Source organism: Phallusia mammillata, chromosome 1 (genome assembly GCF_965637545.1).
Source record: "Phallusia mammillata chromosome 1, kaPhaMamm4.hap1.1, whole genome shotgun sequence".
Taxonomy (NCBI): Eukaryota; Metazoa; Chordata; class Ascidiacea; order Phlebobranchia; family Ascidiidae; genus Phallusia; species Phallusia mammillata.
In genome coordinates this window covers 33540810-33553245 of record NC_137252.1, presented here as the reverse complement: position 1 = coordinate 33553245, position 12436 = coordinate 33540810, and the positions used below count along the sequence as shown (strand labels likewise).

At 36.3% G+C, this 12436-nt stretch overlaps 1 protein-coding gene across 1 annotated transcript in view; it reads left to right on the top strand.

Annotated features, from left to right (window-relative positions):
* The window catches only part of LOC145230561 (DNA-dependent protein kinase catalytic subunit-like), a 53250-nt gene that overhangs the window by 12194 nt on the left and 28620 nt on the right, over positions 1-12436 (top strand). Inside the window, exons 23-37 of the mRNA XM_080096007.1 lie at positions 4514-4631; positions 5013-5172; positions 5527-5656; positions 5992-6167; positions 6375-6485; positions 7048-7166; positions 7576-7799; positions 8262-8400; positions 9083-9239; positions 9420-9541; positions 9855-9979; positions 10460-10619; positions 10979-11077; positions 11450-11644; positions 12213-12304. Of these exons, the coding sequence (XP_079952133.1) occupies positions 4514-4631; positions 5013-5172; positions 5527-5656; positions 5992-6167; positions 6375-6485; positions 7048-7166; positions 7576-7799; positions 8262-8400; positions 9083-9239; positions 9420-9541; positions 9855-9979; positions 10460-10619; positions 10979-11077; positions 11450-11644; positions 12213-12304 (2127 nt within the window). The remainder of the gene's footprint in view (positions 1-4513; positions 4632-5012; positions 5173-5526; positions 5657-5991; positions 6168-6374; positions 6486-7047; positions 7167-7575; positions 7800-8261; positions 8401-9082; positions 9240-9419; positions 9542-9854; positions 9980-10459; positions 10620-10978; positions 11078-11449; positions 11645-12212; positions 12305-12436) is intronic.

Sequence of the window (12436 nt, the reverse complement as noted above, 5' to 3'; positions counted from 1 at the left end):
CTCGCTGCGTCGTCGGAACTTTGTTGCTTTGCATAGAAATCTGATGCAATATGGCAGAACAGGATCGACTCGCAATATTTCTTCGCAGTTCTAAGTTTTACAGCAAAAGTTTTTAATTCATTTGCTGCGGTTTTGACTTGGCTTTCAATTAACCTTGAAAGTTGTTGTTTTGTCAAATTTGCTACGTTGTATTTTCCCCGTTTCACAGAATCTGAGTATTTCTGAACCAATCGGGATTTTTCGTTACTTCCACCTGTAGAAAGAAGGAAAAACACAAAATAGTAAAAAACAGGCGGAAACAGGAAAAAAAACAGAAACGATGAAAACTTACTTTTGGGTTGAAATATTCCATCGAGATCTGTGCTAGTGACATCACCTGAAATAATCAAGCATGTTTTACTTACCAATATCTCCAAGAAGACGAAAATATGTCGCACACTCAGCCCAAATACGAAAAAAAAACTTTTTTTTTACTCCACTAGTTATATCAGCTAGCCACTGAAAGTGTTTTCTGCTGTTGGGTGTTTATTTCAAACTGACCCCGATATTTTAACATCTTTTTACAAGGCTGTTGTGGCGCAACATAGGGTGTTTTGATAGAAGTTAACATTTCTGTCCCAAAATTTGATAGTTCGCATAATTAAATGGAAGGATTTCGTCTTTGCTATCGGTTTAAATACGTACAAGCTTTAACAACCCGGAAATGAGATATGAATATTATAAATGCGCAATACTGAAATACCTTTTTGCTGTGGTGATGTGACGCCATGTGCTGCACCCATCTGTTGAGGTCGTGAACTTTGACCTGCTGGTGTGTCACGTGATGTGCTGGGAAGGTCGATGTTGATTGCTGGTCTGTTCGATTCTGTCAATCAACAAACATCGGTTGTAAACACACATGAATGACGAAAATGACGTCATCGCCATGCAAATAACGACAGAACGTTAAAGTTAAATGATATTTGTAAAGTTTTGTGTCTCGTTATTCAACCAACATTCGCTGTACCTTGGGTTGTCAGAAATGTTTGGTCACGTGGTGAAAACTGGCGAATCGGAACAAGTTGATTCTCAGCTGGTCTTTCAACTTTCAAATCCATTTGCCTCACACAATTTGTCACTTGTTCCAGAATCGCTGCTGGGTTTTGTGCGTCAACTAAACTCTGAAATTTGTCTCTAACTTCAGTTATATCTGGACGTTTTGTTGGATCGTGCTCCCAGCATCTTTTCATTTCTTCTTCCATCACTTCGACTGCTTCTTTGTCGTTGTTTTCGAGACTTGCTTTCAAATCATCAATCCCATCACAATCAGGCCTTTCACCGTTGATGATGGCATTCGTCAAGGTATTTATTTCTGTTGGTGGATAAGGCTCTTCACAAGTAAGAGACATATGGATTACCAAGCCATACCCATACACGTCGTGCTCTTTTTTCGGTCTCATAGTCACTTTTTTAAGTCAATTTTGCGTGTAGATCCCTCGTAAGCAAAATGTTTTCTGGTTTTATGTCGTTATGAACCAATTTGTGACCAGGCAAATTGTGAATAAAAGCTATTCCGTCCGCTGTTTCGACCAACTGACGAAGACGGAGTGGAATTCCTTTTGTGATTCGGTTATTGAGAAGGAAATCTCTGAGGTTACCACCTTCATAATACTGCATGACAATTCCCATGCCACACGACAGCGTCAACCAGCCATATGTCCTCACTACGTGTTCAGTTTGGGCGGTTTGCAGCTTGCCTAGTTCTTCCATGACGCTGTAAATAAAATCAGGCCTAAAATATTTGATTTTAACTCAATGTCTAATAGTGGCGGGTTCATATCCTGCCCATTCCTAACGCCTAGTGTTACTCAGAAAATAGGAACCGCAGATGATCTTGGATTTGTTATTCAACAACTTGTCACAAAATATATTTGGCACCTCCAAAATGTTCTGTTGTCTACTCTACGACATTGTTTTTAGTCAACACACCCCAAGCACATAAAAATGATTCACTGAAACATTTTGCCATGTTACATGGATTGGTCGTTTGTCGTTACTGTATCTGTCTCACACTTTGGCCACAGAGTAGCGTAGGTTGGTTTATTACGTCACAATTGATCAATGAGTTAACTAGATTTGGTATAAACTAGACAAGGTTGACTAGATTGTACAGGCGAGCGTTGTTCGCCACAGTGATATTATGAATCATTTTTGAATTGGTACAAGAAAGCTCGGGAAACCCCTGCGGAACCCCTGAGAAAGTTGTACGAAACCCCGGTTGATGAGCCCTGCTTTAATGTATAGGCGGGCTCCAAATTCAAGCCAGATTACAACTCTGAGACAATCTATGATGACAAAAAAGGCATATGGCTCTTTCTCAAGTGGCGCGGTATTTTAACATATTGCATTAAACCGCTCGTTCGCATCCACGCGAAAATAAAATTGTTTGTTTTATTTTAGGACATGCGAATAACGCACAGTCGGCGACCAAGTCGGTAAAAATTTAGCTTGAAAAAAGTACTTAGCATCTAAAACCCGGAAAGTCGTAGGATTGGAAAGTAAAAAAACCCGGGGAATATTGATTCCGGGATTTTCTATTTTTGTCCTGAAATCCCAACCCTAAATCGTACTCGGTGGTCTCTATGTGGACACCAAGATCGGGTGGGAAATAGTCGATTAAATCAAGAATACGAACACATCCACTTGTAATAAATCCAAACTCGATAGATATTTGCAACTAACCCTTAATTTTGTGCATTACAACAAAATTGGTTACATCACATTACAAAAAAGTGGTTAAGCCACAATAATAAATGGCAGAATTTCTTTTGGTGGATTTTTCAACCTGTGGCCCTGTTCGCAAAACGCTGATTTGGAGCAAGGTCGCGCCGTTTTACATTCCGCATTGTTTCGTCACATAAGCGGCCGCTCGCTTTGTGTTCATTCAAGCGTGAATTGCAGAGGTGACGTCAATAGAAACTTTTTAGTTCATTTTGTTTTTAAACGTTTTTCTCATGAGCTTTGTGCGTTCAGCCGTGAAAAGTTTTGCCGTTTCAGTCTTGTTTTGTGCTCAGCTCTTTAAGCTAAACACAGTTGGCTGCATAAAGTTTGTTGCCTTACCACTGTTTAAACCGTTCCTTTGTTTGTTTCCCGCCATGGCATTCCATGACTTTAACAGCAAGTTTGTTGAGTTTTTTATGTTTTCCGACGAGAACCACTCCGAAACTTCCAGAACCCACAATACTTGACTTTGTGTTTGGGTCGCACAGAATATCATCAGCATCAAATTCACGCAACTAAATGCAAATACTTTTGTTAACTAATGCAAAATTTTACGAACTATTACAAGTATTAAAAACTGTTAACTAATCTGACTTACATTAGATTGACTTGCCATCTTCAACTTTTGTCACTTGAAGTAAAGATTTTGTTAAACGTTTGTCAACCACTCCTTTATTCAGCAAAGTTTCAACTTAGTTCCTCTCTCAGCTGATCATGTGCTTTGATGTGAACTAACTTTGTCCCTAGATTCGCATGACTGGGTGCGGTGGCAGCGCCGTTTCATGCGAAACCATGCAAAAACATCTCAATTTAATTACGTTCACAGTAGTCATGGTGGCGAAAATGGCGTTACAGTCCATTAAATTTCGCTGTGAAGTTCAAAGCACGAAAAAATATGTTAGGAGAGGGTTTTTATTGCTGTTTCTGCAAACCAAACCAAACCTGAGTGTAGCGTCGCATCTATGGGGGCAGAGCCTTGGAATTAGCCAGTGCGAGCAACAGATTTGTCAGTTGATCAAGTTGAATTACCCTCGTGCAGATGTAACAGTTATGGCACAATATTAGGTATACAGGTGGTTAATCACACACCAACTTACCGGCGAACTAACCAGGTTGCAGCAATACAATGCACAACGCAAAGTATGCAGATCTAACTTGACTATGCTAAAATCGAAGCGACATGATGTCAACTACTGTTCCTGTAACAAGTAAAACATAAAAACACACAATGCTATGACGCAGGATAAATAGGCTCGGCAACAGTTTACATAAATTATCAGTAAACTTCCTGTTTATAGAAAGAAAAACACATATCAATCAGTTATTTCTTATTTGTTACAAGATTTCTTTCATGCGGTCAACACATTGAGCAGACACTAATAAACGCAAAACCATGCGGTCTCACACAAGGTAATTGCACCACAATGGATTTCACGTCACAAAGTCATTGTTGCGTCAGTTCGCCGTAATTTTGTGCTGCAACGCCGAAAACACGACTCATTACTGACACCGCGTGGCTGACATGTGTTTTAAGCTGGTTGTGTCTGATGGCCTCGCTGTTCCTCCTCTCCTTAAAATAATGTTTATTACCAACCTAGCAAATGAGCCACAATCAGTATCTGGGCAGTATCTGAAGGCAATTACTTAAAGACAGTCTATGTTTTATAAAATTATGCTTGTAAAATATAGTCATTTCCATCGTACAATCAACCGTGTTATGAACTCGCACTTTCAAAATGTCCCTCCTTTGCAGAGAACAGGAAACATTGGTTGATGATTACACGCTAGAGATTCTTGTCACTTTTATTGATTGCTTGGCTCTCTCACATGACGATGATTCATCACTTGGGACCGAATCTTCATGTGTACAGGTAAATTACAAGCGATCAGTTGTTGCTATTTTTTTTGTTCCAAGAACCCATCGCGAAACTAACTTCTATCACTGGTAATCATAAATACACTACCAGGATCATACCTGAAGCGTCCATGCAGACCAACGACCATGTTGCACTCGGTCCATTTATACACTCATATGTAAAGTTTTACTGCACCAGGCCCTATTGAAGACTTCATAAAGTTTTTAAGCCAAGCATTTACGCAGATGGCAAAGAATAAAAAGCTAACCTGCGGTATATATAGAATTCATACCAACGGCACGACTCTTTCAGGGACTTGCGCTTTACCATCTGAGCTACTAAGACCCTGTCCTTTTTAGTAGTATAATTATTCAAGTGACGCAACATTCATTTTAGAGTTTGAAACACATTGAACGGATTGTGAAAGCCAAGTTCAAAATCCTCAACAAACCTTCGAACAATCGTCGAATCCCGAAAGGTTTTAATCCGACTCAACCTGTTACTCTTGTCCATGTTGTGGAGTGGATGTTTGATCAATGTGGAAGACCTCAGACTGGTGAGATTATCAGTTTGAAAAACGGAACGAAAACTTGAGTAGCTTAAATTGGAAGAAAGTTAATCAAAATCATAAATGTCAGAGAGATATTGTATGTAGTGGAAACATTTCATTCCAGGAATTTTATGAATAGCTGTTGCCAAATGGAATACCTTAAAAGTCATTGTACAACGTTTTTTTTGCCAATAATGACAATGTTTAGTCAAAAAGATTAAAAATTGTAGTACGTACCTACGTTTGTGCTACTGATGTGGAACTTTTATCAGTAGGTAAGCTCTCGAAATCCGTGTGTTCTAACGTAGAAACTTTATGAACCTTTTCTGTCCGTTTTTAATGAGTAAATTTTGTTTTCAGAATGCAGACACCAGTGCATGCGACTTTTCTACGATTTCGTGAAACTGATTCCTGACGATAAACTCCGCTCTGCCACCTTGTGGATTAATAAGAAGAAGGAGAAAGACGGAACACAATATTTTGTAAAGAAGTAAGTTCAAAATGACTAGTCTTGTATGTGTGTCTGCATTTTTTTTAAAAAAGAGAAAGACTGCGCCCAAACGGATTTTTTTCCTATGCCAGGATTTATTTTTTGCCTCCAACCTCTTGATGTATTTGCTTTTTCCCCCTCATACTGTATATTGTGCGACATTTTTCGCCAATAAACAAACATGTCAGGATTTATTTCTCTGTATTAAATTAAAATATTAATATTGATTTATATTTTGTTTAGTAAAAAGCAGGCGTGTACATTCAATATGATTTCTATAATTTATGACTTAATTGCTTTTTAAAAAAGGCAAAAAAGTAATGCTTTGTTTTAAGGTTCGAAAGTGGCAATGGTGGAAATGGGATCCAGACTTACACGTTTCTCTCGTCAGTGTGCAGCAAGTTTTCGGTGAAATCCGCTTGTAACTGGTTTGATCTGGTTCTTGCTGCACTGGAGGCTTATTCGTGGCTGTTTCAAGAAAAACTACTCACACCGGTTGAAGTCCTTTGTGGTATTTTATCTTTTTAAAATTGTAAATATTTGAAAGGGTTCACTTTAAAAATTACGTCACATTCATATGTCGTCATAACGGATAATAACTTTATATTTCTATTGGTCCAATCAGTCAAAACACTTGTGTTTTTTGCTCTTTTCTTTGCATTCTTAGAACTGTGTTTTAGTCTGGTTTGCAACTAACTGTCCTATTTTTTCTTTGCAGAAAATCGATCCGCGAGTTTCCTTTTCCGAAGTCTTCGCTATTTTATCTGTGACGTAGCGCAGATAGGAATTGAGGACTTGGCTTCAAAATTGGTCAAATCAAAATCTCAAGGTATCAATCTCATTGAATTTAATTAGTTTTGATAGACAGAATATACATATCTAAGTTTAACGCGACGATTCTATGTCTCATCTCGACTAAAGTATAGTTGGCGTTAAGGGGATTGGTAACTCGATGTATCGCTAGAATAAAGCCTGACCTTAGATCTGCATTAAACAGTACACTTTATAATATTGACTACCTTTTCATGGTAACTGTGGCATTCATGAGCTTGAATTTAAGATAACATATTTTATGTCTTGTATATCATTAATGTACGATAATTTAATCTATGTCTCTGTGTACTAATAAAAAAGGATTTAAGGCACAGGTAGCAAAAAAAGTTTTTGAGCTTAGATTAGACTTAAGCATATCACACTAAAACACCCTATAACATATGGACTACATTTACTGTGGAATAGGTGAGCCTTTTAAGCTATTTGCAACAAACTTCTTGCCCAAGCTGTCACATACATTCTTTTGTACATTTAACTAAACATGAATATAATAAACCCAAGCCCATAAAAATGATAATAAACTGACAATCTAGCATTAAAATGTATTTTATTTTCAGTGTTTGTATTCACCCCACAAGACACGCAGACTTACAATCACAACAAGTGCTCACTCATAAGTAGAACTTTGCAGTTCTTTGCCATGTTGCTGCAGCGATTCCCTGACACAGTCATGAAGGTAAAACCGATTTATCAACCTGTGTTTTCATGTAAATCTTTCGACTTTTAAATCTATTTTTTTACTCCACTTTCACAAGTTTCAAAATAGTTTTACAAACTTATATGAACGTCATTTACTGCTTTGGACTATATTTTTATTTTAAATTGCTGACATGTGATTTATGTTGCTGTTAACATTTTCAGAACTATCGTGTTTTTTTGTTTGTTAGCTTTTTCGTGAATAAAATAGATTTCCTAAAAATGCTTTCAAAAAATGCAATGATGATATTTTAAACTGGTCAAGTCGAAAATCTTCTTTTATCATTTAAATTAGATTTTTAATAGTTTAACCTGTGATGTCTTTTAACTGTAACAAAAGTTTAAAACTGCGTGTTTTCAATTTCATTTTCCGAATTCTATATTCTCAGGTTATTCCGGACGACTTCTGGACGCGCGAAACTCTCTTATCACTGATTTGCACAACAACAGTTTGTCCATCAACACTTGGCTTCGATACTTTGAACGATGAAAACGTGGTGGAAAATTTACGAATGCTTTCCACCAAAATCGTGTCTTTGCTCCTTAAACATCTTCCTACGGATAAGAAGCTTTTGTTTGTGAAACTTATGGCAGAAAAGTTGACAGAATTCGGGTAAACATCTGGATTTGTAGACCCATTTGTTATCTTATTGTGTATAATGCTTGGGTGATAGTGGTTGCTTGTTAAGTTTGAACATTAAATTTTGTTTTCTTTAGCCGGACATTCCTTTTAAAGTTTGATTGAATTACGATTTTACTTTTCTTTGAGTAACGATTTATTTTACTTTGAGCAACGTTTTAACAATCCTAACAGCATCTATATCTATTTTATTTTATTGTTTTACTAGTAGACTTTTCTATTTTTTCGCACTGTAATTCTGAAAATCTTAGCATTTGAAAGTGAAAGTGCAAATCACCAAAAAAAAAATTAACAAAATCTCAGCTTATACGCAAACGTCTGTTGGTTAAATCGTTGAACTCAACTGAACACTGCTATGTTTAAAAACAATAATCTGCGATGCAATGGCAAATAACCTACGAATCGCGGTAGAAAATTAAAAGTTGTATATTTCAGAAACCTGATAGATTTGCTGCCTATCCCGTTTAACGAGGAAGGACCAGAAAAAAGTCTTCCAATTCAGGACTTGGTTCGTGGTTACGCAATCCTGTCTGAAAGCAAAATGCTTGATGAAATCATCACAAACGAAAGTCAGGTACAAAAAATACTAGGGATGGGCCAAAACTATAAATGCTCTGTTTGATTGATCAAGGCCAGGCATCTCACTTTCATGCTCGACCGAGCACGTTCGGTACAATATGTCGTCATAAACATTCCAAGTTTCACGCTAGTTTTGTAGTTTTCCAAGGTCTCTTACGTCACCAGCGGTGTACTAAGCTGTACAGGCCCCAGAAGTTTGCATTTTTCGAGCGCATTTAAGAATCAGTCTTTGTTGTATTGAATACCCTTTCGAACACTAGTTTTGCATGCAGGGTACGAATGTGTTCATTTAATGTTTTGGTCAATTTGTGGAACTGCTCGGCCGAGCATCAAAAACAGCGATGCTCATGACGGAGTACTCAGGTTCTGGCTCGGCTCGGCCCATCCCCCAAAAATACTATTTTTACATTCATTCTGTATAGTTTTCACTTTCGGTTGTGATTTTTTCTAATTTGTTTTCACAGGGTTTGAATCAAGGATGGTTTCGCAAGGTTTTTTTGTCTTTGTTAATTATTCAGGCGCACTGCACCTTTCGGCCAAGTTCATATCTGTCAGTCATAATTTTTTTACAGAAAAAATACAGAAAAAAAACACTTTAATTTCTTCCTCAAACAACAGCGCAATATAATCACATGTGTGCGTAGTTTCAGTGCGTGATGAGTTTGTTTTGTTTTCAGGAGAATTTCGATGTGGAAATGTTACGTAACAGGATTTTTGAATCAGTTTTTGGATCAGTTGTATCAAAAGGGGACGATTTGCAACTGAACCCTGTAACACTGGCACCGAAAGATGTTGAAATCGGGAACATGCTGCTCCAACTAGCGTTAAAACTCGGTAAATGCGTCATAAAATACGGCGTTGTGTTACGTCATATAAAATTGTTGTACGTCATCAAATTGTTCTACGCCGCAAAATATGACGTCGTAATACGTCATCAATGAAATGTTATACAGAAGACAGGATAAAACAATTAATAATCTTTTTTTTAACACAGCTTATATGACTTTTTTCCAGGTTTGGATTCTGAAACCTTGGTGTCGCGTCTTTATGACAACACGGGTTTGATTTCGTACGACAGAGAAAATAAACTGAGAAACACCCACGGACAAATGTTTGTTGCTGTTTACTCTAAAAAGGTGAGCAAGGTTCAGTGAATATGCATGTCGCCTATAACTATACGCAGACTTGTATCTTTATCAAGAGGTAAACTCCAGAGCCTGATACATAAACTGACGTTGAAAACTGGTCGTTTATAAACACTTGAGTCAATATTGATAAAAATGTGGTAAACTAGCATCGCCTAAAAATGAGTACTTAAAAAAATATTTTTTGACATTTTTGTTTAACTACTGTTCAACCACCTTTGTATACACCGACTTTGCAACATTCTTTTGTCATATACGCGAAATGATTAATTAACTATAAATAATGTTTTATTTTTTCAACCAGATTTGCGAGGCAATTGTCTCCAACCCTTCATCATACATTCCAGCACTAATTGATGCTTCGTCGTCCAACCTTACAACATGCACAAATATTTTGATCTCAACTCTTGAATATCTAACCACAGACAGGTATTTAAGGTTTACAACACGGGTTTATTCAAGTTTTTTTAACGCTTGTAGAACAATCTTTCAAGAACATCAAACGTCGTTTCGAATTTACCTTAAAAGTTTACAGAAAATTTTGCTTTTTAACAAAAACGGTATTGTTTTTCATACATTTTTGTGTAGACCTGAAAAAAAAACAGTGGCTTAAAATGACTTAAAAACGTGTACAAAGCATTTTAATGCTAAGTTGGATGCATGAATACTGTTTCGACCTATAAGATCTGAACAGTGCAACTAGAGACAAGACATTGCCAATACAGCCTAATATGGCCAGACGGAGACACTGCAATTTGTTGGGAGTAAAAAAAATAATGCAACTCCTAATTTTTGACATTTCGATGAGTTTAACACATAGTTTTCTTGAAGTGAGGGCAACAATTTTACGAGGTTCACAGTGTAAAAGACTAAGAGTTTTTCAGCATGCTATTTTTTTCCATAATACAGAATCGCAAGAAAGAAATATTCTGCTTCTGTTTGCGGCGAAATCCTTAACAGTTGGTCGAAGTTGAAGTGTTTCTGGCATGACGACAGCTCACTTAAAGATGAAAACAGCCAAAGCAATGCACTTGATATTCTGCGTAGAATCTTCGCGCTTGATGCTAAGGTTTGGTGACAGTTACGTTCGTAATTAAGAAAGTTCCGTTTGAATATTGTTCCACTTTTTAAAACTTATAGGAAAAAGTGTATAATGTGTGTACAATGTTTATCTTTTCTGTGTGATATATTTTTTCTTAACTTTTCATGCATTACACTATAATCGCTAATAAAATGTTTTGCAATGATTTCAAACTTTTTAATGCCCAATAAAAAAACTATAGTAGGCCTACCTGATATGAAATATCGTAGGCCTACCTGATACAAAGACCCTGTTTTCAAACATTTAGTTGTGTTTACAAGCGAATTACAACAACTGTTTAACTTTGTGGGTTTAAAAGATTTTTCACCTAATATTTATCTATTTAGGTTTGCACTGAACCAAAACATCCTGCATTTGAAGCTGTCTTTGAAATGTACAAATATATGCTGACATCAGCAAAACTCAATCTTTCCTTCAAACTGCAGGTGAGAAATAAAAGGCTTGTATCACAACGTTAAATTTTATTCGAATAAAGAACTAAAAATGCAAAAAATTAAAATATGTTTATTATTATCTGATCTTGTAAATTGAAAAATTTTACCGAGAATTCTGAGAAAATTAAATTTACCGAAATTTGCTTTTTCCCAAATTCATCTTAACTGTTGTCTGAAACCAACTAATACACTAAATAATTTTTGAAAAATTGTTTTATTCAGTTTATTTTGTGTTATAATGAACTTCCAGCAGCATCGTTGCCCTGACATACTTTCTCAAAATGGTGTAAAAGAAAACAGAATATGGTAAAATTCAAGCGGAAGCGTAAAATTTAGAAATATAGCTTTTTTGTCTATCAACAGGCGTTGGATTTGCTTAGTTTCTTCACTTTGGCCTCTGACCACAACGACCAGCTAAAATCGTCGTTGGAAAATTTCGTGGCGAATCATTTTCCTCTCAGCTCACGTGAACTTTCACCCGGTTCCACGTCACACAATGAGTATTGTTCCGCCATAAAGAAAATACTTTTGTGCCTGGAGATGACTGGAAACCTCATGGTGAGGATGAAGAAATAAAACGGCGCAGTGCTGTGACGTCTGTAGATTCATAATTCTTATGTTTTTTATGACATCATAATTTATTTTTATGACATCATAATATAATTTATAGTCATAGATTCTTATGACATCATAAGTGGATTATGCATTTTTTTATTTTTCCCCGTTTTGTCTATCTCATCCGCAAAAGTTTTTTTTTATGTTTCTGTATGTCTTTTTAAGCACGATTTAAACTTGTTCAAACATGTTAGTCTGGTATGTCTAATTTATTTACTTTATGCCATGAGTTATAAAACTGCTGATTTAGACAAAGAATAACTAATTATATTATGTTTTTACGTATAAAGATATTTATCTTTTTCTTTCCTACCTCTTTTGCTTATTGAAACGTATTGGTCTGGCCAGGCTAATCAATGTACTATATACCATCGGTCTTAGAACTATTGATTTAGACAAAGGATAACTAACAATACTTTGTGTACCTGGTTATGTTTAGGGTGATACTGTTTAGTTATAAATGTGAGGATTTTAGGATTATTAAGTTTAAATTAAAATACTTTTTATTTAGATTCTTCAAATTCTTATCAGCATTTTCTGTCGCGAAGAACATCATTGTTTGTTCGATGAAGTGCAAAACACTTTTCACGTGTGCGTCAAGAGGTAAGAGTATCATCACAATATTCCTAGGATTTACCTAAGACAAGTTAAATCCAAATCCACTGTGAAAACTTTCAAGAATGAATGTGCAGGATTTGTCCCTTTGATTTTGATAGGCAACATCATCATTAACTA